At 37.7% G+C, this 26,196-nt stretch overlaps 14 protein-coding genes and 2 non-coding genes across 16 annotated transcripts, besides 3 other annotated features; 8 read left to right on the top strand and 8 right to left on the bottom strand.

Annotated features, from left to right (window-relative positions):
• Positions 1 to 156: 156 nt before the first annotated feature.
• On the bottom strand, positions 157 to 1,470 carry RPT2 (proteasome regulatory particle base subunit RPT2; the record flags this gene model as incomplete). Its single annotated transcript, NM_001180066.1, has 1 exon — positions 157 to 1,470. One exon carries the CDS (start codon positions 1,468 to 1,470, stop codon positions 157 to 159), a length of 1,314 nt encoding a protein of 437 aa, NP_010277.1.
• Positions 1,471 to 1,663: 193 nt separating this feature from the next.
• On the bottom strand, positions 1,664 to 1,745 carry YNCD0006W. Its single transcript has one exon. It is a non-coding gene; the product is annotated as a tRNA-Ser (tRNA).
• Positions 1,746 to 1,998: 253 nt separating this feature from the next.
• Positions 1,999 to 2,368: a long terminal repeat (Ty4 LTR).
• A 324-nt stretch (positions 2,369 to 2,692) lies between these two features.
• Positions 2,693 to 2,950, top strand: YDL007C-A (uncharacterized protein; the record flags this gene model as incomplete). The annotated part of the gene is made up of 1 exon (NM_001184682.1): positions 2,693 to 2,950. One exon carries the CDS (start codon positions 2,693 to 2,695, stop codon positions 2,948 to 2,950), a length of 258 nt encoding a protein of 85 aa, NP_001032574.1.
• Positions 2,951 to 4,196: 1,246 nt separating this feature from the next.
• Positions 4,197 to 4,546: an origin of replication (ARS415; Putative replication origin; identified in multiple array studies, not yet confirmed by plasmid-based assay).
• Positions 4,547 to 4,777: 231 nt separating this feature from the next.
• Positions 4,778 to 5,094: a long terminal repeat (Ty1 LTR).
• Positions 5,095 to 5,180: 86 nt separating this feature from the next.
• YNCD0005C lies at positions 5,181 to 5,253 on the top strand. Its single transcript has one exon. It is a non-coding gene; the product is annotated as a tRNA-Thr (tRNA).
• A 269-nt stretch (positions 5,254 to 5,522) lies between these two features.
• Positions 5,523 to 6,020, bottom strand: APC11 (anaphase promoting complex subunit 11; the record flags this gene model as incomplete). The annotated part of the gene is made up of 1 exon (NM_001180067.3): positions 5,523 to 6,020. The coding sequence occupies one exon, from the start codon at positions 6,018 to 6,020 to the stop codon at positions 5,523 to 5,525; it is 498 nt and encodes a 165-aa protein (NP_010276.3).
• A 248-nt stretch (positions 6,021 to 6,268) lies between these two features.
• YDL009C (uncharacterized protein) lies at positions 6,269 to 6,592 on the top strand (the record flags this gene model as incomplete). The annotated part of the gene is made up of 1 exon (NM_001270742.1): positions 6,269 to 6,592. The coding sequence occupies one exon, from the start codon at positions 6,269 to 6,271 to the stop codon at positions 6,590 to 6,592; it is 324 nt and encodes a 107-aa protein (NP_001257671.1).
• Positions 6,492 to 7,187, bottom strand: GRX6 (glutathione-disulfide reductase GRX6; the record flags this gene model as incomplete). The annotated part of the gene is made up of 1 exon (NM_001180069.1): positions 6,492 to 7,187. The coding sequence occupies one exon, from the start codon at positions 7,185 to 7,187 to the stop codon at positions 6,492 to 6,494; it is 696 nt and encodes a 231-aa protein (NP_010274.1).
• An 812-nt stretch (positions 7,188 to 7,999) lies between these two features.
• YDL012C (uncharacterized protein) lies at positions 8,000 to 8,409 on the top strand (the record flags this gene model as incomplete). The annotated part of the gene is made up of 2 exons (NM_001180071.1): positions 8,000 to 8,044; positions 8,131 to 8,409. The coding sequence occupies 2 exons, from the start codon at positions 8,000 to 8,002 to the stop codon at positions 8,407 to 8,409; spliced, it is 324 nt and encodes a 107-aa protein (NP_010272.1).
• Positions 8,410 to 8,590: 181 nt separating this feature from the next.
• On the bottom strand, positions 8,591 to 10,450 carry SLX5 (SUMO-targeted ubiquitin ligase complex subunit SLX5; the record flags this gene model as incomplete). The annotated part of the gene is made up of 1 exon (NM_001180072.3): positions 8,591 to 10,450. One exon carries the CDS (start codon positions 10,448 to 10,450, stop codon positions 8,591 to 8,593), a length of 1,860 nt encoding a protein of 619 aa, NP_010271.3.
• A 719-nt stretch (positions 10,451 to 11,169) lies between these two features.
• On the bottom strand, positions 11,170 to 12,153 carry NOP1 (rRNA methyltransferase NOP1; the record flags this gene model as incomplete). Its single annotated transcript, NM_001180073.1, has 1 exon — positions 11,170 to 12,153. One exon carries the CDS (start codon positions 12,151 to 12,153, stop codon positions 11,170 to 11,172), a length of 984 nt encoding a protein of 327 aa, NP_010270.1.
• A 429-nt stretch (positions 12,154 to 12,582) lies between these two features.
• TSC13 (trans-2-enoyl-CoA reductase (NADPH) TSC13) lies at positions 12,583 to 13,515 on the top strand (the record flags this gene model as incomplete). The annotated part of the gene is made up of 1 exon (NM_001180074.1): positions 12,583 to 13,515. The coding sequence occupies one exon, from the start codon at positions 12,583 to 12,585 to the stop codon at positions 13,513 to 13,515; it is 933 nt and encodes a 310-aa protein (NP_010269.1).
• Positions 13,516 to 13,784: 269 nt separating this feature from the next.
• CDC7 (serine/threonine protein kinase CDC7) lies at positions 13,785 to 15,308 on the bottom strand (the record flags this gene model as incomplete). Its single annotated transcript, NM_001180076.3, has 1 exon — positions 13,785 to 15,308. The coding sequence occupies one exon, from the start codon at positions 15,306 to 15,308 to the stop codon at positions 13,785 to 13,787; it is 1,524 nt and encodes a 507-aa protein (NP_010267.3).
• Positions 15,309 to 16,006: 698 nt separating this feature from the next.
• ERP3 (Erp3p) lies at positions 16,007 to 16,684 on the top strand (the record flags this gene model as incomplete). The annotated part of the gene is made up of 1 exon (NM_001180077.1): positions 16,007 to 16,684. The coding sequence occupies one exon, from the start codon at positions 16,007 to 16,009 to the stop codon at positions 16,682 to 16,684; it is 678 nt and encodes a 225-aa protein (NP_010266.1).
• A 1,318-nt stretch (positions 16,685 to 18,002) lies between these two features.
• On the top strand, positions 18,003 to 21,854 carry OSH2 (oxysterol-binding protein related protein OSH2; the record flags this gene model as incomplete). Its single annotated transcript, NM_001180078.1, has 1 exon — positions 18,003 to 21,854. The coding sequence occupies one exon, from the start codon at positions 18,003 to 18,005 to the stop codon at positions 21,852 to 21,854; it is 3,852 nt and encodes a 1,283-aa protein (NP_010265.1).
• Positions 21,855 to 22,808: 954 nt separating this feature from the next.
• On the top strand, positions 22,809 to 24,404 carry RPN4 (stress-regulated transcription factor RPN4; the record flags this gene model as incomplete). The annotated part of the gene is made up of 1 exon (NM_001180079.3): positions 22,809 to 24,404. The coding sequence occupies one exon, from the start codon at positions 22,809 to 22,811 to the stop codon at positions 24,402 to 24,404; it is 1,596 nt and encodes a 531-aa protein (NP_010264.3).
• A 224-nt stretch (positions 24,405 to 24,628) lies between these two features.
• Positions 24,629 to 25,564, bottom strand: GPM2 (phosphoglycerate mutase family protein GPM2; the record flags this gene model as incomplete). Its single annotated transcript, NM_001180080.1, has 1 exon — positions 24,629 to 25,564. The coding sequence occupies one exon, from the start codon at positions 25,562 to 25,564 to the stop codon at positions 24,629 to 24,631; it is 936 nt and encodes a 311-aa protein (NP_010263.1).
• Between the last annotated feature and the right edge of the window lie 632 nt (positions 25,565 to 26,196).

Genomic DNA, 26,196 nt, shown 5'->3' with positions numbered 1-26,196 from the left:
TCCTTTGCAGTTAGAATTCGCGAAGGCCCCGACGCCCTACCTATATTAAGTTTTTGAAACAAATATTGCACGTGATACAAAATGTACACATATTAAGCTTTGTTGAAGCATTACTTATATACGTAAATCTATTATAGAAAAATGTAAATGGGCACATCACAAGTATAAACCTTCTAAATTTTCCTCAACTTTATTTTTCATGACTCTCTCCTTGGCTTGTTTAAAATCCTCCGCTGTAACTTGCATTCTTCTCTCTCTAAGGGCTAACAAACCTGCTTCTGTACACATTGCCTGGATATCGGCGCCTGACAAATCATCCTTTGTTGTTACTAAAGTTTCAAGATTAACGTCCTCACTTAAATTCATCTTGGAAGTGTGAATCCCTAAAATTTTTTTCTTAGTACTTAGATCAGGGTTTTCAAATAAGATTTTACGATCAATTCTCCCAGGCCTGATTAATGCTGGGTCAAGAGTCTCGATTTTGTTAGTGGCCATAATCACCTTCACATCCCCTCTGTCGTCGAACCCGTCCAGCTGGTTCAGCAATTCCAGCATGGTTCTCTGAATTTCTCTCTCACCACCACTATTGGAGTCATATCTTTTAGTACCAATGGCGTCTATTTCATCAATAAATACAATACTTGGTGCATTCTCACCCGCTACTTTGAAAATTTGCCTACACAACCTAGGACCATCCCCCAAATATTTTTGAATTAACTCTGAGCCAACAATCCTTAAGAATGTGGCAGATGTTTGATTTGCAACAGCCTTTGCTAGCAATGTCTTACCTGTACCGGGTGCACCATAAAGAATCACACCCTTGGGAGGTTTGATACCCATCTCTTCATACAGTTCGGGGTGTGTTAACGGTAACTCTACAGACTCTTTTATTTCTTGAATTTGAGATTCTAAGCCACCAATATCACTGTATGATTCTGTTGGCGACTTATCCATTTTCATGACCGAAACCATTGGATCGGCGTCATCCTGTAAAACACCTACGATGGACATGGTTTTATGATGCAATAACACAGAACATCCAGGCTCTAGTAACTCTTTATCGACAAAGGATAAGATAGATACATAATAATCAGGCATAGTTGGACTTGTCACTATCGCATGATCATCGTCTATAATTTCTTCAAGGGTCCCAATGCTCAATGGATTTCCACGTATTTCTTCCAATTGTTTCTTTTCCTCCTCCTGCTTCTTTTCAAAGGGTTTTAAAATTTCAGAGTTAGAGACAAATTCTTCTTCTAATAACAAATGGTCTTTAATTCGTTCCATCCTTAGAAGCTTTAACTTACAACGAGTACTTGGATATATGTTGGGTAATTTTTCAGCAGTAGCTGGACCTCCCTTTCTTTTCTTACGACCAAATTTAGATTGAACGGGAGGTTCATATTTGGGTTTCTGATTAGATCCCTTCTTCTTCTTTTTGTCTTGTCCAGATGATACACCTTGTCCCATTTTATTTTCTATTAAAAACGCTGTCTCTTCTTTAACTTGAATTGACTGTAAGCTTGACACTGATACGCATCATATTCACTAATATTCACATTAACCTTCTTTTAGGTAAAAGAAAAGAGACATTTGCCACCGGAGAAAAACCGTTAATAACTCGTTACCCGGAGTGATAAAAATATTGGGAATATAAAAATGACGACAACTGCAGGACTCGAACCTGCGCGGGCAAAGCCCAAAAGATTTCTAATCTTTCGCCTTAACCACTCGGCCAAGTTGCCTTACTAATGATGAATTATTGACTTAAGATATATCCCAAACCTAGGAATATGTAAACCTGCTGGAATATTATTTGTTAGAATAAAAATCAACTATTCTCTCTCAACTAGTAGTCTTACTACGAGTATATTATAATGTACAATGTTAGATGATGACATAAGGTATGAGAAACTGTCATAGAAGTTAGAGGAAGCTGTATTCTGTATACATAATATTATTGCCTTTATTAACAATGGAATTCCAACAATTATCACTTGTTGATAGTTAGAGGTAAAAAATAGTATTAATGAAGAAATAAGTATTGATCTTCTTATACTAAATAAGAGAGGTATATAAAACACACGCCGATTGGTCATATTAATCATGACCAATATAATAGTGATTCCGGTAGTTACTATACATTGATGTGACGACTCATATTCCTCATATATGTACCTACCATATCATGTTCAATTAATAGATCTTTAGCACAGCTTCAGTATTGTCTGAGCTTCTCGTTTAACATTCCTTCTGCAATAGGTGCAATCACACTTAAACGTATACGAGGTGTACATTAATATACGGTGTAAGCATTAGATTGTTACCATAGCAACTCATGTCACTATTAATTACTCTCGTTCCAACATCACTAAATTCCCGTAATTACCACCGCAAAAGAAAAAAGAATACAAGAAATGGAAAACTAGCGCATAATTTTGTTTCTTTCTTTTTCAAAGTTGCAGCCGCTACTATTGATTCGTTTGAAAATAGCACTTGGCGGCTAAACTACCGGCATAGAAAGTGGATCGGGCAAAATTAAAAGGGAAAGAGCGACGGGGTTACGGGACCATTACATAAAAAAAGTATCACAAAATCTATTGTATGCAAAGATATAAACCATCACATTATTGAAATAATATCGTTCTTGATACTTCCATAATCCAAGAAAAATATTTCAAGCACTTTCTTGATGTTCCTTCCTATAATTTTTCACACCATCCTAACCCTCCTGAACTTTGGTAAATATTACTGTTTACCTATTCAAGAAGACGATGATAAATCAGGAAAAGAAATTGAACAAATTTTAGACAATAACATCGAGTCATTAGGACTACTACTAAATTCGATGTCCTTATCCTCGAACTTTACGACAGGCGATCCTGAACTAGATTCGCTCTTCCAAGATGATTTAATCCCCGAGTTATATAGTGTATTAGATGGCTTCTAACACCAAGTATGTGTATTCTAAGGGTATACAAAATAAATACTGCGATACTATTCAATTCTTCAACAGCAGCTTACTAGATGTAAAATTAGTTACTTCAATTTATACTGTCACTTTTGCATATTTTCAATAGAATAAAATTACCGACGTCTGCCTATTTCTTCCATTGATGGATATATTTCTTTCTCTATCTCATTGCTTGTTACAACACCAAAAGTTTTGCTAAGAATGTGTATAGGAAACAAAAGCCAGAAGTCATTTCGTTCCAAGCCTTTAAGCGCCTAATAGTGAACTTTGCACCGCATACGTTAGCTTATGGTATGTGTGGTAATGTGTGAATTGTTTGTGATATGTAAAAAAAAAAAAAAAAAGGCCACGCTCAAGCACACAATGAAATAAAATTTAAATTTCGGGGCCATTCTACCGTTGGTTTTGCTATCTGCCGGAAAGAGGAAGTCCACAAGTGCCAAAAACTGTCAGTTACATTTTAAAAATAATCGAAATTTATTTTCTTTTGCTATCTCGGTTAAATATTGATGTGTGATTTGGCATAGTTGGCCATTGTCTTATGATTTCTGATTCTACGACGTTCCAATTTTTTATAATCAGTTCAATAATAATAATACATCGATCGGTCGGTCATATTCTTTTCTTTCTTTTTCTGTCAAGGCGTTACTGACGCGACACACAAGCGGCAGGTATAGTGACGTTTTCCGTTGAATGAAGTAATTCTAATGAACCTACGGTTCTCAATAGCATTGGCAGAGGCAGCTGATAAATGTACAGTAGTTTTTACCAGGAAATCCAGCGAGTATTACACATCCGTAGACGCGCTATGTTTTTCCTCAGGTTATCTTTCAGTAATGCTTGAGATCTCTAAAGGAAGTATACACAGTAATAGTGTGACCCAAAAGTTGTTAAAATTTCCGGAGGTAGCCATTATATACCAATTTTTGTATAAATTTACAGGATTAGAAGGTACCTAAAAAACTATAACATGTCAAGAAAGGCCTCTGAGAAGTGAAACAATACTTCCAAGCACAAATATATATTAATAGAATAATGACTGCTTGGTAGTTGAGAGATTACATGTATTGCATAGTGACTGAAAAAATTTAGTATAATTGCTATGTTGCTAGCACAGTGTTAGAATAGGGGCAGATCATTTGTATCATATAATGGGGTATGGAGAACAGGTACCAATTGGGCATATTGAATATTTCGAATATGATGTTATCTCCAAGAATGTACATCATGTCCATTGTGACATTTCATGGTTTTATATATGGGGTTTCTGCATTTTTCAACAAACATCTCTTTTATAAGCTTTGCGCTAGTTATGGTATTTATTTTTCAAATTAATAACTTACAAATAAACAAAACTTTCTCAACTAAATATTTATTTCTTCCCTGTAGACTGTAAAAATTTCGGAAGCAAAAATAAACCTCCCTGAATGTTAAAGGTGATTATTAGGTGAATAATTTGATAATTGTTGCAATTCCACTGTTTGTAAATTCTATAGTATTATGTATACAGAATACAGCTTCCTTTAACTTCGACGACAATTTCTCATAACCTTATGTCATCATCTAATACCGTACATGATAACACACTATAAGAATTGAGAAACAGTCATCAGATGAGATGGAAGCTGCAAATGCAAGCATTGAAAATATAATAAATAACGAATGATAACAAAAAATGTGGGGAAGAAAAAACAACATTACCATGTATGATTCTTGCTTCCCTCTTGTAGTATCCTCTATCTTGTAAGAGACGTTGTGATATACTGAATACCCAGTAATATTCCCGCTATCTAGAATGAAAATTGTTGGAATTGAACTCTAATATCATCTATTTAATATTATATTATCACATGCGGTGTAAGAAGATGACATAAAGATTGAGAAACAGTCATCCGATCTAATGGAAGCTGAAATGCAAGGATTGATAATGTAATAGGATAATGAATGACAACGCATAAAAGGAAAGAAGATAAAATAATAACATTATGTAGAACTATCGATTCCCTTTTGTGGATTCCTATATCCTCGAGGAGAACTTCTAGTATATTCTGTATACCAATATTATAGCCTTTAGCAACAATGGAATCCCAACAATTATCTAACAACTCACATATTTCTCAAAAATAACACAATTTTATGAAAGTTCACATAATTGAGTTAGAGCTTGAAATACTCTAACTTACAATCAAATGAACACAAATCAGAAGCTTCTATGGCCAAGTTGGTAAGGCGCCACACTAGTAATGTGGAGATCATCGGTTCAAATCCGATTGGAAGCATATTTTTATGTATTCTAAGTATGCAACGATACCGCTGTCATCGTTAGCATGATTAGTACACTGTTGTTCTTTTTCAATCTAACAACCTTAACTTCAGTTCCGGCTACAGTACATCTATTCAACGATTGGAAAAGAAAATTTTTTTATCTTTAGCTGCAACAAGAAAAAATCAATATTAAATTTTCATTTAAGTATACAGAATGTTAACAGCGTTCACAAGAAAAGAACCGTATGGAAATATAGCTAATTGTGATTTCTAAGTTTCTTTTTTATCGTAACAAAAAGTCTTCGTCCAGGATGGTATCAACTTGCTGTCTACCGATTGGGTTATCGGTGTTTTGCCTTATTGGTTCATCAAAGTCCACAAACTCTTCTGCGACGCCCTCCTCTATCATTTCTTCTCTTCTTCTTGAAACTATTTCAACGAACTTTTGGACATGAGCGTCATTAATTGCTAGACCCTTCTGTAGCTGGAAAGTTTGCCTACACATCGGACACAGTCCTTTTGAGGTTGGTGTATCAAGCCAACGGTATATACAATGATCATGGAAGTTATGATGACATAGCCCAATCACTAAAGGGCATTGATCGCCTGGAAATTTACAGCTTGGACAGGTACCGTTATAACTGGCACGACAGATACCACAGACATCCTCGTCTTCATCATTGCCAATTGGATCGTTATTGGCTGCGTCCTCATCAGATGTGCTAGGGATGTGCCATGACCAAGCAAACACACTGTGCACTTCGTTTATTTTAACTTTCATATTTTTATAATCTGTATTGCCACTTTGCTTGTTAAACTCTCCCGATATTGTACAAAGTTTTTGAAGAATGCATTATTTTTTTATCTGCAGACACGGAAGATACAAAAGTTATCTCGGCAGCTTACCCTTTATATCGAATGCAGGCGTAGACAAAAGTGCGTTGCATAACTTACCAAGGTGAAGTGCATGGACCAGCAAAGGATAGAAGTTATTGTAAACATCGAAACCATAAACTTATATATGTATATATGAAGGCATTAAGCGTTTTATGTTTTCACAACCCTTTTAAGAGATGTCTTGGACAAAAAAGCTTCTTCGTTGGTGATAGCTTCTTTATTCCAACTCCGAAACGCCTTGTGCTAGGAAAACTACGCCTTTCCAACTACACTGCATTTCACGACCTAATCATTCACGACCTCTTTATTTATATATTTATTCTTAATTTTTTCTTCTTTCCTTTTTGTAACAATTTCAATTATTGGAAGGTTTTTCACGTTGCTCAACCGAGAATTTACCATCACTCCAGACTTGTAATGATTCTAAAAGTTTCCCTTGAGTGTGCAGTTTCTTGATTTCTTCATTACCTCCTCTTGATACTCCATTAACCAAAAGGTTTGGAACAGTTCCTCTACCGGTCACCAACTTGATATATTCTTGCAGCTCTTCCCCATGTCCATGTTTGTCAAGTTCTATAATATAGTAGTTTGGGATAAACTGATACTCATTTTCAAGCAGTTCCTTCATGCCCTTGCTATATGAACAGGTGCTTTTACTAAATATTATAATCGGAGACAAGTCTAGTATGAGGGAGTATTCTTTTTGAACATTAAAAGCTTTGGTTATTCGCGACCCTTTATCGTTTTTAATGGCCGACAAACTATCATCAACCGATGCTATGGGCTGTTGGAGTCCCACCTTCTGTTTTATTTCATTAATTTCTTCGTCTACTTCAGAGCTCCCCTTATTCGTGGTAGAAGTCGGCATAGCAGCATATTCCCTGGAAGATCCTCCAGCCATATTGTCCATATTAGTACTAAATGCTTTAGAAGTTTCCTCTTTTATCTCTACCGTCAAGAAGTTCGCATTTTGCGCTACGAAAAACACTAACAACAATAATAGCGTTGTAATGCTTAAAATTCTAGCATTTCTCTTATTGGAAGGTATCATAATAAAATTGTTTCTATATTAAACCGCTAGGTTGCTAAGGTTTCGTCTTTTCTATCTTACGATAATTTGCTTAAAAGTTCATTTAGAGAATAGATAGTGATCTTTCCCAGTATAATGTTTTCCCGATTTCGCGAACGCTCCGCCTCAGGCGCCCCGGGACGCGTCATGCGCGTTCCAGAAAGTTAACTAACTGCTAGTGCATTCAATTTCTCAAGGCGTAGTATTTGGGATCTATAAAGCCTTCGACATTAAGCACTATGCTTAAAAGCGAACAGCCTGCGCCACTACTTAAGAGCGAATCTTGTGTGGAGGGATGACTAGGTCCAAAGAGGGAGAAAAGGATCTTGCGGAAAAGTCAACAACACTAATCGGTAGCTGAGTCTGTCAGTGCATCCTTACTGGCTTACTATTTTCATTCATGCTGCAAGTAGATTATCCTCTAGTTAAATTAAACGCGGATGAACTACGCCATTAAATCCATCATAAGAAACTAATTACTACTTTTAGGAAATTAGCCAACTAAAAACTGCTGAAACGCCACATTTCACATAAAACCCCACGGAGCAGTAATGGGAGATCTTAAGCTCAGCCCAGTACATATGTCCATCAGCCTTGAATAGCCACGGTGAGTTCTCGAAGCTTCCTTCCACCTAGTCCAGAATATTTCTTGGTAAATGGCTCGAAGTTTTCGTATTAAACGATGCTATCAGCGGCATCGTGAAATATTGAAATATAAAAAGTATTTACGCAACCGAAAAGGATATTAAGACAAACCCATACAATAGCCCATAAACCAAGCAAATACACATCTCATGTCAGCTCAAGATTATTACGGAAACTCTGCCTCCAAACAAAGCGTACGTTAATTTTACAAGTTTTGCCTTTAGAAGATCACATCGTACTAACGAGCCCTTGTATTTTCATTACATCACTTTCGATTCAGTATTCTCGTCCTAGCGCTCCACCACCAGGATATGAAACGGCGTCTAGAGGTTACGCTCCATCGCAAAGCCAACAGAACTATTATCCACCTCAACAGCAGCAGCAGCAGTATCAGCAACAACCTCAATACTATCAGCAACAGCAGCCCCAATATTACCAACAACACCCACAGCAGCCCATTTATGTCCAACAACAACCGGCCAGTTCTGGAAATGAAGACTGTCTAGCGGGCTGTCTAGCGGGTTTATGTTTATGCTGTACTTTGGATATGCTGTTTTAGAGTATCTCCATATCTTGTGGGAGCAAACCCTTTCACACAAATCCACTATATAAAACAAAGCACAATTGCACCTCTGATCTTTTAATCTTAATTAAATAAGCGTGATTAAAGTGTTCATGCAAGTAGATAATATATAATGATGATAAGTTCGAAAATGCCCTTATAAAAATTAAACCGCGTGCTAGAAGTAAACCTCCTTCAACCTGCCTCTTGAACGAATAAGCTTCTTACAAGAATCTGCGGGACATAATTTGGGGCCATAATTATCCGGATGAGCCGAACCCTTTAGTTGAGCTAGTTTCTTTTTGGGCATCTTAGATTTTTTTTTTGCATTGTCAATCCTGGCGAAACACCTACCACAAAATGCATGACCACACGATGCAATAAACGTTCGTTTTGATAAATCTCTATCAAGCATTGATGGTCTGGCTAGGGTTTGGTAGGGGCAGTGGAATTTGTATTTTGACACTAACCCTTCAAATGAAACACCACGATCCTTTTGACTGATTCCAGTAAAATCATCCGGTATTCCGACCCCCAATTCTGCGCCACACAAGCAACAAACAGGAATATCCTCGAGTGTTTTTGCTAAATCGTCATCTGTCACAATGATGGTTTCTTCTTTACCATTTTTCGTAATGTCTAATTTCATTTTTGGCGTAGTATCAAATGACGCGCTATAACCTTCGGGTAGGCTGGCTGCCCTAGCTTCGAATTCTTCCTGTTGGGCTCTGGTTTTGTTCATTAGATTCTTCATGACCACATCCCGCTCTCGTTCTTCTCTCTCTTGGATCATATCAATGATATTTTGAGTGTGTCGTTCCTCGTCAGCATCGCTCAATGCTGGGCCACTCCACAAACGACTTAAGAACCCATCCTCTCCATTGAAATTAAGATAGTTTGTGATTGATTCACGTAATGTGCCACGATGGAAAACTCTTCCTGCCGTTCTTTCTTGTCTTTCCAATGCTTCTCGGTGAAGTCTCAAGGCCTCTTCCTGAGTATTTCTGACCCTATCAATGGCCCAATTCTGCAGCAGTTGATTTCTGAACTCAGTGAAGAGTGCCATTAGTTCTTCTTCACATTCTTGCAAAGTAATTGGAGCAACATTTTGTAAAATAGACCTGAATTCATGCAGTGACTCTGCACGATGAAAAGCACTACGAATATCAGGCGTATATGATTGTATTCGTTCCCTGATTGATTGTAACCTAATAGATGTACTTATATTTTCGTCACTGGACACCCTTTGCTGTTGTACCCTACGTTGTCTTTCTGCAATCCGTCTGCTCATTCGCATACGGCTCTCCCTACGAGCCCTTTGAATAGCTTCTGGTAAATTATGGGTATCATCTGTCCAATCTTCATCGTTTTCATCAGACCGGTCCACAAATAAATTACGGGCTCTTGTAGCACTCCTTCTCAGTAACTGCCTGCGTGATGCGCCTAGATCTTCTTGGAATTCAAATGACCTTCTTATCGGTATGTCTGTTGTCGTCGCAGTTACCTCAAGCCTCTCCCCGCCTGGCAGGTTCAGTGTCACTCTGGGTCGTGTTGTTCTCTCTTCAACTATTGTCAGGCCATCATCACTTTCATTGTTATTACCATTATCATTCAAGTACCCGTTTGTGTTATCTACTTGTATTGTTCTTGGAGTTTCTAACGTTTCAGAACCTGGCTCCTGATCAAGATCGACGTAATGTGCAGAAGGATCAATAGGTCCATCGTCTCCAAAAAACCGTCCAACTTCTCGTATTATAGTGATATCGTCGTTATTAGCTTGAAAATCAGGGCGCTCAGAGCTTGCTGTTATGTGAGTCCGTTGAGAATTCCTGCTCCTTGAATCTGACCTCACAAACCTATTTAAAGCATCACGTCGTCTCCCTACCCGTCTGTCTGGGTACAACCTCACAGGAAGGTTAGCCTCGCGAATAGAAGCGTCTTCTTCCTTATCACTATCTATTAATATAACTGTCTCATTTGGATTATTGTCTGATGGGCTATTATTGCTCTTTGTTCGACCGTTAGTATCGCTATGCATTCTATTATTTCGACTATTAGAGGAGCTCCGCGTTCCAAATAATAATTTTTGGACTGAAATCTTTTCAAAAGTTCACTCCTAGACTGAAGCTCCTAGTGCAAATTTCGACTTGGTTATTACCAATCAACGCAACACACGCTCTTCTTAATGATTAAGTCTTCGTTTTGGTCGCACACTGCCTCTCATCCATGTTAAATAGTAAATATTGCGACCTTGCGTATACAGTGATGTTTCTTATGGGCAAAGCCAAAAAAAAAAAAATACGTAAGAGTGACAGATGAAGAAGTGACACTTTGAACAAAAGACTCTATCAAAATTTTTTCAGATTCAATCCAAGGATAAAGAGAAATCTATGATGTAGTGTTACAAGAATTAATGATATATGGTCATCAAACAGTGTCGAGACTGGAGAACAGCTTATCGATATTGTTCCTACCTTTAAAAAACTCGAAATATGATTATGATTTCTACTTGCTTGCTCTTAACAATTAATGACCAAAAAGTCACCACATATACTCTTTTTTTTTTATATGGCGAATACGTACAATACTTTTGTTCTCTAAAAGAATTTAGTAATATCTATTTTACAAAGTCGAGGGTTACAAAAACTTCAAATAGGAAGTGAAACTGAATGGGGGAAATATATATAAACGAAACAATTATTCTGCTAATAATTGAGCAAGCTACCAGAAACTTTTGACTAATTTCCTTTATTCAACTTATTTCTTCAAACCGCTTCTCATGTATCTACCAACGACGATACAATGGTCTCTTTCATATGGCTCTAAAGTCAATTGTTCTAATGGCTTAATACGTTCCTCACGTAACTTTTGAACTTCTCTAGCAAAAACGGTTTCCGCGTCTACAGTAGAATCAATACAGTTAGCCTTAATGGAGATAACAACACCACCTTGGTCCTTCAAGAACATATGAGAGTTCAATGCAATAATACGAGCTTGATCAGGCTGGGCAACATCTGCGAAGACACAGTCAACCATACCAATCAACATTCTGTATTTTTGTGGGTGTCTAGCATCTTCAATGATTGGGATGATATTAGGTCTCTTCTTTGCCATAGAAATCAATTCTCTGCCTGGTCTGTGAGAAAATTCTACGGCGTAGACAACACCTTCTGGACCAACAACATCTGAAACGTGAGAAACAGAAGTACCGGAAGCAGCACCTAAATATAAAACTTTCTTGCCTGGGGCAATAAATAATTCATCTAGACCACCCATAATACCGGCAGCCAACTTAGATCTGAATGGGTTCCATACACGGTATTCGACCTTGGTTGGTGGGACACCATCTTCCTTAGATGGTTCTTCAACGGAGATTCTCTTTTCACCATAAACTGATTCACCTGGGGCCATGTTCTTGGTAACTAGCAAATCTTCTTTACCTCTAGCAATGTAAACACCGGCATGTCTATGTGGTTCAATAACGACCTTGGCACCACCACGGGCACCACCAGCAGCGCCACCTCTACCACCTCTGGAGCCACCACGGGCACCACCACGAGAACCGCCTCTACCACCGAAGCCGCCTCTGGAACCACCACGGGCACCACCACGAGAACCGCCTCTACCACCGAAGCCACCTCTGGAACCACCGCGAGCACCACCACGGGAACCGCCTCTACCACCGAAGCCACCTCTGGAACCTCCACGGGAACCACCTCTGCTACCTGGTCTGAATGACATTACTGTTTTAGTTGATTTGAGTTAATTTGATCGGAGTTATTGAAAGCAATGGGCAACTTAGATTTATCCGATGAATGATATCTAATTGTTTCTCGAAGAATAACTTATATAACAGTAGTATACCGATGTAAGGAAAACTTCTTGGCTATGTAAAACTTTTTGAAAGTTAGAGGAAGAAAGTATTATACATTCAAGAGAGATGAGCTTTCCAATTTGAAAAATTTTTCAAGAAAAAGAAAAAATTTGAAAAAAAAAAAAGAAAAATATAATAAACATATCATTTTGTACGCAAAAAGTTAAGGAATTATGAAAAGGGACTAAGAGCGTGAATTTTACAGAACGGAGGACAGTAAGATTATATTCTATTTAGCTATCTAGAAACCAATTGAGCTATTTGAGAGAGATACATATTTTGAATTTAATTTGAAAATGCCTATCACCATAAAAAGCCGCTCTAAAGGGTTAAGGGACACTGAAATTGACTTATCCAAAAAGCCTACTTTAGATGATGTTTTGAAAAAAATCTCTGCTAATAACCACAATATCAGCAAGTACAGGATAAGATTAACCTACAAAAAGGAATCTAAACAAGTTCCGGTTATTTCAGAATCGTTTTTTCAAGAAGAGGCTGATGACTCAATGGAATTCTTCATCAAAGATTTGGGTCCCCAAATTTCATGGAGATTAGTCTTCTTTTGTGAGTATTTGGGTCCAGTCTTGGTTCACTCCCTTTTTTATTATCTATCTACCATTCCCACAGTTGTTGATAGATGGCACAGTGCTAGCTCCGACTATAATCCATTTTTAAACAGGGTTGCATATTTTTTAATTTTAGGACATTATGGAAAGAGATTATTTGAAACCTTATTTGTTCACCAATTCTCTTTAGCTACTATGCCAATTTTCAACCTGTTCAAAAATTGTTTCCATTACTGGGTTCTAAGCGGTCTCATTTCATTCGGTTACTTTGGCTACGGCTTCCCCTTTGGGAATGCTAAGTTATTCAAATACTATTCATATTTGAAATTGGATGACTTGAGTACATTAATTGGTCTTTTCGTGCTTTCAGAACTATGGAACTTTTATTGCCACATTAAATTGCGCCTATGGGGTGACTATCAAAAGAAGCATGGTAACGCTAAGATCCGTGTCCCATTGAATCAAGGTATTTTCAATCTTTTTGTTGCTCCCAACTATACTTTTGAAGTTTGGTCTTGGATTTGGTTTACTTTTGTGTTCAAGTTCAATTTATTTGCCGTTTTATTTTTGACTGTTTCAACAGCTCAAATGTACGCATGGGCTCAAAAGAAAAACAAAAAGTATCATACCAGAAGAGCATTCTTGATTCCATTTGTATTTTGATCCTCCTGTTTGCAACATGCCCAAATGCAAGGTAAAGAGATATTAGCTTTCACGAAGTGGCGTAGTAGCACTATTGTTTAAGTATCGTCTGCACCTGTGCCTTTTGGTATTTGGCACTATCTTAAGCGCATGCCACCAATTATGCTAAACCGTTTCACTTTAAGAAATTTTTATTTAAATCTTTCACTATGCAAATATGTAAGTACTTTTAAAATTCTCTTTCCAAAGAAAAGGAAATTATTTCAGACTAGCAGTAATTTATCACTTTGCTATTCAGATATTAGGAGAACATCCTTATCGAGCAAATCTGCCTCGCTTGAGCTGACAACGTCATCTTCGTCAGTACTCTCGCCATCCAGTAAATATGTGTTTTCATTCAATTCATTGAAAAACGGGGTTTTCAGTAAATCTTCTGCTGAACTACGCTTTTGAGGATCCATTTCGAAGCATTGTTCCAAAACCTGGAAGCACCAATAATGATCGGACCAAATTTCTTCTTGATACTTTTTCAACTCATAGGCATCAACAGCATCCATATTTGTCTTGGGGTCAGGTAATTGAGGTTCAATGGACATCCTGTCATGTAATTCTTGTTGTAGAAATCCGAATGTTTCAAAAGCAACACTGTACTCAGGGAACGTACCTATGGTACATTCTTTATTAAGCAAATCATAAACAAATTCCTTCAATCCATTAGAATATCCGTTTGGTTTATCCCAAATGAGCCCACTAGCTTCGAAACCCAATCCATGCAACGCTGCGCATTTTCTTAATTCTTTCCAACCAAAAATAGTACATAACTCTAGCAAAGAATCCGCATCATCTAAACTTTGGAACATTGGAAATCTTCTGCCCAAAAGACTTAAAAGAATAACACCTACGGACCATATATCAATCTTTGTGCTTTGAGCCCCACACTTCATTAACACTTCTGGTGCCCGAAATCCACGAGTCCCTGCTCTATTAGCCCTTTTAATTCTACGCGTTTCATTTTTAGGATAACCCTTTGTCAGATCCACCCCATTTACATTGTTTAAGTGGACGACCTTGCCATTTTGTATGGTGACCATAGGAGGTGTTTGGTTATGTGAGTTAGGAGAATATTGATTACGCATAATGCATGGACAAAATTGTTCGTGATTCCTCATTGAATATCCACCATCATGGTTTGTATTTGCATAATTGTCGTAATCGTTTTGACTAGATATCATGCTTTTATAATCCATTTGAGCCTCGGCTAGACCAAAATCAACAAGCACTCCACGCCCCAATTCCAAATTAAATAAAAAATTTGTCGGTTTGATGTCTCTATGAATAATTCCCTTCGAATGAACAAACTTCAATGCTCTTAGTAGCTCCCAAATGTACTTCTTGATTCCCTTGATTGGTAGATCCCTGTAGAAAGTTCGGAACTCCTCGTGGGGATAGTACGGTAAAACAGCAATGACTTGATCTCGCACCCTTTTTGCATCACATAGAGGGGCTACTCTCGAAGATCCCGTCATTATGTACAGCAGGTTGAGCTCATTATAAATTCTTTGCGGTGACGAGGTAACGTATATTTTCTTCAAAGCAACATAGTTCGAACCATAATTCCAAAAATGTGATGCAAATTTTTTTGTTATTTTCCCAGTGATATCTTTGGCTTTATACACTGACGAAAATGTTCCCTCACCGATCTTGTCTATGAGTTTATATTCATTTTCTATACCCGGTAGATCATGATAGAGCTGTATCATCTCTTCTTTGATTTCTGGAGGTATATCATCGATATTCTTCGTTTTGCTTGTCATTATGATTGTTCTACTTCGAAACTGCCTCTTTCCTAAGAAAATTAGATAATAGCACAATTGTTATTGAAAATTTAAGGTAGTCTGTTACTTCCCGTTACGCCTGCTGAGCGGTTTTTTTTGTTAATGGTTCTTGCATTGATTTTAGGCGGAAATGTGAAGTGCTCTTCTACTCACTAAATTGATGCCGTTCAAGAAGACGCCCCAGGGCAAAGAAGACATAATTTAAAAGCTGACCGGGGACAAATGTTTAAGATTTATGTAGGCCTAAGGCGTTTATCGAGCTAAACGGGAAGTAATTTTACTCTATAAAATGTCATCTACACAAGCATTGCCCCATTAGATTCTTAATTATCTTCAAAACCAGGGCTACACCTTAATTTCCCAAGCTAAAAACATGCTTATATAGAGGTTTAAAAAAAAAGCGTCGTTCGTTGATAAAGTTTACGAACGTATCAGTATGATCGCGTAGGTTTCCACATACTACTTAGACTTCCTACACTGTCATGGTCATTATGTCAACAAAGGTGAGACCAACGCGTCCTGACCTGAATTTTTCTCTCTTTAAAACAGAACGCGTTCTTCATAATCCTCTCCTCAATGAAAGAATTTGGGGGGACAATATCTTGACAGAAACTGGTAAGGCTCTTGATAGTTACCGTACTTGAAGGGACACTGTGAACTGACTAAAAAACTCCGTCATGTCCAATTTATGTGTACTTTTCTTCCAGTTTTTTTTTTTAGCACAATTTTTTGCTGAGGCATCACCGTTGACATTTGAACTGAATAAAGGTCGAAAGGAGTGCTTATATACGCTAACTCCGGAAATTGACTGTACAATCTCATATTATTTTGCAGTACAGCAAGGAGAGAGCAATGACTTTGATGTTAACTACGAAATATTTGCTCCTGATGACAAAAACAAGCCAATAATCGAGAGATCTGGTGAACGTCAAGGTGAATGGTCATTTATAGGCCAACATAAGGGAGAATATGCTATCTGCTTTTATGGTGGTAAAGCACACGACAAGATTGTTGATCTGGACTTCAAGTACAATTGTGAACGCCAAGATGATATTCGAAATGAAAGACGCAAGGCGAGAAAGGCGCAGAGAAACCTGAGAGACTCTAAAACCGATCCCTTGCAAGACAGTGTGGAAAATTCTATAGACACCATAGAAAGGCAGCTCCACGTTTTGGAACGTAATATACAGTACTATAAAAGCAGAAACACCAGAAATCATCACACCGTTTGTTCAACAGAGCATAGAATTGTAATGTTTTCTATTTACGGCATATTATTAATCATCGGAATGAGCTGCGCTCAAATTGCCATACTGGAGTTCATTTTCAGAGAATCGAGAAAGCATAATGTGTAAATAGTTGTGTATTGTTCCTGCATTTTCTATCAACTTGAGAATATATGTTCTTCATATTTAATAGGGGAAAGGAATGACATACCGTATCCAAAATAGCCCTTTTGCTCATGTTAAATCTTATGTAATGACAGAGCTGAAGTGACGTTTCTATTAAAGCACATGTCACGATTTAAAAAATCCTATTTCAAAATGTAGCATTGTTTTCTTCGAGAAATTGACAAAATAATCTTTGTAAGAGTAATTTTTTCTTAGCCATTGGCATATGCACCATGCAATTTCCACCTATTTAATTACACTTGCAGTCAATCAACTCGCTTGGGGATGGTATTCCTCTTGGAGTGTTAAACTATATTTTTAGTGAAAGAAGTGATAAGCAAGTGTGCCAGAAAATACAAGGATATAACACAACTTTGAAAAAGAAAAATTGCCGATTCATCTATTAATGTATCTTGTAAAATTGTTTACAAAGAGTCAATCCGCATTACAGGCAAGATTGAACATGCTATCCCAAAGCCTTAATAGTTATAAGATATCTAAATGTAAAACTGTTAAGCCAGAAATAACAAAAGAAAATCGTCATTATGCTTCACTAACGTGCTACATAAAGACTTAAACCGCATGCCAAGAATCTCTAGAAATAACTCATCCCATGGCTTTATTCAGACTTGAGCCTGCTTTCTTTGCTCTTTCCGATTAGCAATATCAGCAGCTCTGCACTTGTTTTTAATTACATTGCAAGACCTATAGATAGTATGCCCAATTGCAATGCAACAAAAGAAGAAATACAAATGATGTGTTCCTCTTGGCAAACGAATAATGATTTGTAATATTAATATCAAGCTCGAAATGTTGACAGTTTTTTTTAACTACGAAACGAGTCTTACTTGCTGCTCACCTTTTCTCTGGGGTATTCTTTCTATCCTTGGCAAAGCCTCAGGGTCTTTTTCGCTCCTGCGGAACCGTTATAACAAGGGCTCCTCCCTTCTCTTCCCTACCCCCTTTGGCGCGAGAAGGAGGAACGACGTGGAAATCGTATTACTCTAACTTTTAAAATGAATCGCTTCGCAAAGGGAGAAGAGGCAAAACAACAGGGAAAAGGAAAGGCGACACGAATTTTTTGTAGTTTTGGCTTCTTTTTTGGTTTTAAGTGCAAGATATTCTGGTCTCTTTTTTCAACGTATATAATCTATTTACCAAAGTTGCTTAATATTACAAAGGTGAATATCAACCAATCGTCCCAAGGAAAATTTTTAAATTTAACCTAGCATATTTCATCGATAATCATAAGCTTAAGCTCGCCAACTGAAAACTTCACAATATGTCTAGGGAAGACTTGTCCATTGCTGAAGATCTCAACCAAGTGAGCAAACCTTTACTCAAAGTGAAGCTGCTGGAAGTTTTGGGTCAGGGGGATTTCAAACATTTAAAGGCGCTTGTGGACAATGAATTTCAACCTAAAGACGACCCATCTGTACAGCAAGTTCTTAATTTAATTTTACATTATGCTGTCCAGGTGGCCCCTATTCTTCTTATCAAGGAAATTGTTGCTCATTGGGTGGACCAAGTAGGTGATGAGAAGAGTTCGAGTAAAAGCGATGATGGTATCCATCTAGATTTGAATTATCAGGATGAAAATGGCAATACTCCATTGCACTTGGCTGCTGCTCAATCTCGGTCGGATGTGATCAGTTTCCTTCTTAGCCAGAAGTCTATCAATGATTGTGTCAAGAATAAAGCTCATCAGCAGCCTTTGGACATGTGCAAAGATTTGAATGTAGCACAAATGATTCAATTGAAAAGAGATGACTATTTTTTGGAAACAGTTCATTCTTTGAGAGCAGCCATGAATAAAAGAGACTTTTCGAAATTGGACTCTATTTGGAAAAATCCAAGAAACCTAAATTTACTAGATATTAATGGCATAGATCCTGAAACCGGAACGACACTTCTGTATGAATATTCGCAAAAAAAAGACATTGAAATGTGTCAATGGCTGCTGAAACATGGTGCAGAAGCAACAGTTAAAGATGGGAAGGGACGGTCGCCATTGGATTTAGTCAAAAATATAAAACTACCCGCTAAACCGTCGAACAACGTTACACCGGAAATTAAGTTAAAGAATCTACTTGAAAAGAATCTGAGAGAACAAGCTATTGTTCACGAAGATGTCGCATCAAGTAAGCCTCCTACGTATAAGGGGTTTTTAAAGAAATGGACAAATTTTGCCCATGGCTACAAATTACGTTGGTTCATTTTAAGTGGCGACGGAAATCTGTCATATTACAAAGACCAATCGCATGTTGATAGGCCTCGTGGTACTTTAAAAGTTTCGACGTGCCGCTTACACATCGATTCTTCAGAAAAACTGAATTTCGAGTTGCTAGGTGGCATCACAGGCACAACAAGGTGGCGCTTAAAGGGCAATCATCCCATTGAAACGACTAGGTGGGTCAATGCTATACAAAGCGCTATTAGATTCGCCAAAGACAAGGAGATATTAAACAAAAAAAAGGCAGTACCACCATCATTGGCCTTGAAGAACAAATCTCCAGCCCTGATATCGCATTCCAAAACACAAGGATCTCTTCCTGAAGCTTCGCAATACTATCAGCACACATTACACAAGGAAGTTATTCAGCCCTCCTCTGTGAGTCTTTATCGGAGACCAAGCAACAACCTGTCCGTCGTATCCAGCGAAATCCAACTAAACGATAATTTGACTGAATCTGGCAAGCGCTTTGTTAGTAAAATGATTGAAAACCGGCTGGATGGTAGCAAAACCCCCGTTGGAGTACACACAGGTTCAGCTCTGCAAAGGGTCCGCAGTAGTAATACCTTGAAAAGTAACCGGAGTATGCAAAGTGGCTCAGGTGTAGCTAGTCCTATAGATAAAGTCCCTAACGGTGCGAATTTGAGCCAGTCTAACACCACAACAGGATCTACTGCTTCCTTGAGTGATAATAACTATATTGATAATTTCGAGGGTGATGAGGCAAATTCAGATGATGAAGAGGAAGACCTTGGAATAAATTTTGATCGTGATGAAGAATACATCAAAGCACAGTATGGGCCATATAAGGAGAAACTTGATATGTATGAACAAGCAATCAGTATAGAGTTGAGTTCTTTGATTGAACTAATTGAACAAGAGGAGCCAAGTCCTGAGGTTTGGCTCACAATAAAGAAGAGCCTCATCAACACATCAACCATTTTTGGTAAGTTGAAGGACTTGACTTATAAAAGAGACAAAAGATTAGTGGATATGGTTTCAAAGCAAGGTGATGTCAATAACGTTTGGGTGCAATCTGTGAAAGAATTAGAAATGGAGTTGTCCAACAAAACCGAACGTCTAGCATCTATTGATAAAGAAAGAAGAGGTTTGAAAAAGATACTACACAAGAAATTGCTGGAATCACATGCCACTGCCGGCAACAAGGAATCCTTAGAAAATGACAAAGAACAGGAATCAGATACTACGGCAAGTACTCTCGGTCAAATTGCGAAATTTATCAGCGCTACAAAGGAAGAAGATGAAGCATCTGATGCTGATGAGTTTTATGATGCCGCGGAATTGGTGGATGAAGTAACTGAATTAACAGAGGCTCATCCTGAAATTTCGACCGCTGCAGCTCCCAAGCATGCTCCTCCCCCAGTTCCAAATGAAACAGATAACGACAGCCAGTATGTCCAGGACGAAAAAAGCAAAATAGAGTCAAATGTTGAGAAAACAAGCCAAAAATTTGAAAAACAAAATAATCTAGTTACAGAAGATGAACCAAAAACTGATCAATCACTGAAAAACTTCAAAGCGGAGGACAAAGAGAGCCAAGTAAAGGAGAAAACTAAAGAGATAGCATCTTCAGTTATCGGTGAAAAGACCATAGTTGCTGTCACTACAGTGCAAAAAAGAAAAGAAGAATATTTACTCAAAGAAGGGTCCTATCTTGGTTATGAAGATGGTATTAGAAAAAGACTATCTATGGATAAGGACGATAGACCAAAGATTAGTCTTTGGGCCGTTCTGAAATCGATGGTGGGCAAAGATATGACAAGAATGACGTTACCAGTTACTTTCAATGAGCCTACATCTCTTTTACAAAGAGTGGCAGAGGATTTGGAGTATTCCGAACTATTAGACCAGGCTGCAACGTTTGAAGATTCAACACTGAGAACTCTATATGTTGCGGCATTTACCGCATCTTCATACGCATCTACTACAAAAAGAGTTGCGAAACCCTTCAACCCATTGTTGGGTGAAACATTTGAGTATTCTCGACCAGATAAACAGTACAGATTTTTCACCGAGCAGGTTTCACATCACCCTCCTATATCTGCAACATGGACTGAATCACCAAGATGGGACTTTTGGGGTGAATCATTTGTTGATACTAAATTCAATGGCAGATCTTTCAATGTTAAGCACTTAGGATTATGGCACATTAAGTTGCGTCCAAATGACAATGAAAAAGAGGAACTGTATACTTGGAAGAAGCCCAACAATACTGTTATAGGTATTCTCATTGGTAATCCACAAGTTGATAACCACGGTGAAGTGAACGTTGTCAATCACACAACCGGTGATCATTGCAAGTTGTATTTCAAAGCAAGGGGATGGAGGTCATCAGGAGCATATGAAATCACAGGCGAAGTCTACAACAAGAAAAAACAGAAGGTGTGGATCCTAGGAGGACACTGGAATGAAGCTATTTTTGCCAAGAAAGTAGTAAAAGATGGCGATCTCTCGTTGGAGAAAACTAGAACCGCTGCATCAGCAGGGAATGGGCCTACGGATGACGGAACGAAGTTTTTAATATGGAAGGCAAACGACCGTCCTGAGGAGCCATTCAATTTAACACCTTTTGCTATCACGCTGAATGCTCCACAACCACATCTATTGCCATGGTTACCCCCCACAGATACACGTTTGAGACCAGATCAAAGAGCAATGGAAGATGGGCGTTATGACGAAGCTGGTGATGAGAAATTCAGAGTTGAAGAAAAGCAAAGAGCAGCACGCAGAAAAAGGGAGGAAAATAACCTTGAATATCACCCACAATGGTTCGTCAGGGATACTCATCCCATCACAAAAGCTAAATATTGGAGATATACGGGCAAATATTGGGTTAAAAGAAGAGATCATGATTTGAAAGATTGTGGTGACATTTTTTAACACGCCTTTTTTATGCGAGCTTTTTTCCTGGTACTTGTATGTATTTTGAATGTATTTTATTGTACTGAATTGTATTTTATTCTACCGCACATTTGTTTCTTTTGGCATATATAGTATGTTTACTTAACAATAGGGATTTCCTTCAGTTTTCCTAGATGTATCAATTTAGTTATCTTTTCGAACACTTTGGTTATGTCACCATGGTCAGATGACCATATTATTTTGAAATCCATATAACCAATTACAAAGCAAGCAACAAGCGAGTAAATAAAATCGTTAGGCGGTTACCATAACCCTTCGTTACGACGCTAAAGTGCTATATAATGCCTCCATTACGGCTGCGATAGAACTGTGCCTAAATTAGCGGCAGAGGTTGAAAACCAATCATCACTAACGTATTCAATATTAATTGTTGAGAAAACCAACTACGGATTGTTATAGAGATCAAACTATATGCACTGAGAGGACGTTACTTCTTTTTTTACTACCTTTCTGTTCCTGTAATAACAAGTTCCGTGGAACTCAAAGAAAGGTGCCTCAGCCCGTACGAACCTTTCCACGGATAATCACGTGATCGCTATTACTAATAGCCGTTTACAGTGATGGTTCTAGAAAGTTCCGTTTCGGCGAAACTTGTTGAGGAGAGCAATTCTATATAAGGAAAGAATAGTTCGAAGCCCAATTTGGGGAAAGCCCGGGATGAGCAGCCTAACCCACACGGATAATTTTTTATCGTTCAAGGAGGAGGATACGTTTTATCTCTAATATAAATTAAAGATAAACCCGAAACTCTTTTTTCTTCTTGGCGTGGAATATTTAAGGAGTAGATCAGTTCCATTTTGTTCATCCTTTTCTCCTCAAGGAAGAACTCCGCTTTTTAGTTGAACTAATAGTAGATAGTACTAATAGCTAATTTGTATCTTTTCAAAAGTTTTCTAGAATTTTCAAGCAATCATGGCTTCTACGGAACTTAGCCTAAAAAGAACCTTAACGGATATTTTAGAAGACGAGTTGTACCATACTAATCCAGGTCACAGTCAGTTTACGAGTCATTATCAAAACTATCATCCAAATGCTAGTATTACTCCATATAAGTTGGTGAATAAGAACAAGGAAAACAACACTTTTACGTGGAATCATTCATTACAACACCAGAATGAATCGAGTGCAGCTTCGATACCCCCACAACAAACCTACCATTTCCCGATATTCAACAAATACGCGGATCCTACTTTAACTACCACCACCTCTTTTACGACTAGTGAAGCAACGGCCAACGATAGACAGATTAATAATGTCCATCTCATACCAAACGAGATTAAGGGTGCTAGCGAAACCCCATTGCAGAAGACCGTCAATCTAAAGAATATAATGAAAGTATCAGACCCGTATGTACCGACACGGAATACGTTCAATTATGATGTTAAAATTTCCAACGATTTTTTCGATAACGGTGACAATCTATATGGTAATGATGAAGAAGTGCTTTTCTATGAGGATAATTATAATCCGAAAATGCAGTGGTCACTTCAAGATAATAGCGCCGCAATAAACAATGAGGATGCGAGAGCTATTTTTAACAATGAATTTGACTCTGATGACGACGATATCAGTGATGATGAAGAGGATGAAATAGAAGAAAATTGTTTGCAACAAGAGCAACACCAAGAGGAGCCTTTACTGTCATTGGATGTTACACCAATCTCAATGTTTGGCTCAGATCAAAAAACGGGTCGTGCCAAGAGTTCTAGTCATTTATTTAATGAGTACAGTTACGTTGACTCTAACATGGACAGCATTTCCAGTGTTGTATCTGAAGATCTGTTAGATGAACGGGGACATGAGAAGATAGAGGATGAGGATGAGGATAATGATCTTGATGAAGACGATATCTACGATATCTCTCTCTTGAAGAACAGAAGAAAGCAAAGTTTTGTCCTCAATAAAAACACTATTGATTTTGAAAGATTTCCATCTCCCTCAACCTCGGCAAACGTACCGTCTACTGCTACTACCGGTAAAAGGAAACCAGCAAAATCATCCAGTAACCGTAGTTGCGTTAGTAACAGTAATGAAAACGGCACATTAGAAAGAATAAAGAAGCCTACATCAGCTGTAGTAAGCTCAAATGCTAGTAGGCGGAAGCTAATTAATTATACTAAGAAGCACTTATCTTCACATTCATCTACAAATTCGAATTCGAAACCTTCGACTGCATCACCATCGGCCCATACGTCATCTTCTGACGGTAATAACGAAATATTTACGTGTCAGATAATGAATCTCATTACAAATGAACCGTGTGGTGCCCAATTTTCAAGGTCCTATGATTTAACGAGACACCAAAATACCATTCACGCTAAAAGGAAGATTGTCTTCCGTTGCTCGGAGTGTATAAAAATTCTTGGATCTGAGGGCTATCAGAAGACGTTTTCGAGACTGGATGCTTTAACAAGGCATATAAAATCGAAGCATGAAGATTTGTCGTTAGAACAACGTCAAGAAGTTACAAAATTTGCAAAGGCTAATATTGGTTATGTCATGGGTTAATTAAGGTTACAAATTATATAGGAGATAAAAGAAGAAAACCTCACACAAAATGGAAATACATATACACATCTATATATATTTACAATATATATCATATATCTGCATTCAGGAATGTTCTTATAAATATCACATTTTTAAAGTACCTCATTGGACTTATAATAAGTTTTCTATTGGTTTTCATTATACTTCGGAAAATACACAATTATATTATATACTTACCCCCCTTAAGGATTTTTTATGAAACCCTCATTACGGACTTTCTCAGCATTGATCTTAGCAGATTCAGGATCTAGGTAGAATTTTCTGATAAACTTAAGACCATTATTCTTATCTAATTCAACGACTAAGGGGATACCATTTGGAATATCAACATTCTTGATGTCATCATCTGATATACCCTCCAGAATTTTCAGTAGCGATCTCACTGAACTTCCATGGCCCACAATCAGGCATGAAGATTCATCATATTGATTGGCTAATTTTAATATGACATTTTGTAGAAAAGGATTCAATCTATAAACCACTTCACGAAGAGATTCGGAATCCGGTAATACAATGTCATGATTGCTGCATTCCAATTCATATTTTATTTGTCTGTTTGGCTCCTTGAATTCGTACCCAGTAGAAGAGCCCTTCTCATTTTCTTGTTGAATCATCTCACGGTCAAGATCTACAGGTGGTGGCTTACCCTCGTAATCTCTCCTAATGAACATATATTTATCCTTACCATATTCTTTTAAAACATTCGGTTTCCTCTGGCCCTGCCAGGAACCGTAATGACGTTCATTTAGCCTCCAAGTTTGAAGAATCGGGATTTTCATATTATCCTTGTCATCACTGCCAAATTCGTCTCCAAGTTTGATTTTATTAAAGTCGTAAACAACCTGCAGTTGTGGCTTTAACTTAAATTCTTCACACATCGTTTCTATGGTCTGTTGGGTCCTAATTAAACGTGAGGTGTAACCAATCTGGGGTAATCTCAAATTATTAGCTTTACAATATTGTTCGATTAGCTCGGCAGAATGACGAGCTTGTTCTTTACCTTTTTCGGTTAGCTTAGCGTCAATCCAACCACAGAATATATTCTCGTGATTCAATTCACTTTGTCCATGCCTTAACAAGAACAATGTCATGACATTGGATGGTGTGCTTGCAGTCATTGTTTACTAAGTTAATATATCTATATTTTTTTTATGTATTCTTGGGTTTAAATTGAACAACCTCGTATTTGGATGTGTGTCTCGAAACACTTCTACGTATATATATAAGCTACTTTGGATTCAAAGATAATTTTGTCACGTTTGTTCTGGTGGGAAATTTCAGCCAAAGGGAAAAAAAAAGAAAACGGTGAGCTCCGTATTATCTTCGTCGTGGGGTGATAACAACATGATGATAATCACCTATTTCGAAAATGAAAACTCTCCTTTTTCGAGAACAACCACGAGCCAACAAAAAAACAGACAAGAGGAAAACTTTTAATTATTTATAAAAACGTATATACTCATCATGACCATGCTATTCACATCTGAAATCATCGTAAGGAACTTTGTTTGCTATTGTTATTTTTTAAGAAACCCCTTATTTTCTTAGGACGCCGCAAAATATCTAAAAACCTTTATTGTGTGCACACTCAAACATATGCGCGCCACGTACTTGAATATAGATATTCCAAAGTACATCCTTGTCGAGCCTTGGGCAAGCTCTTTGGAACTTGTCCATTTCTTAAAGACATAATTGGTGAAGGTGTGGCACTTTGTTTATTATTTAAAATACACCCATACATACGGACGCC

This window comes from Saccharomyces cerevisiae, chromosome IV (assembly GCF_000146045.2).
Source record: "Saccharomyces cerevisiae S288C chromosome IV, complete sequence".
Lineage (NCBI taxonomy): Eukaryota > Fungi > Ascomycota > Saccharomycetes > Saccharomycetales > Saccharomycetaceae > Saccharomyces > Saccharomyces cerevisiae.
Note: the sequence above shows the minus strand (reverse complement) of the source record. Positions and strands in the feature narration are given on the sequence as shown.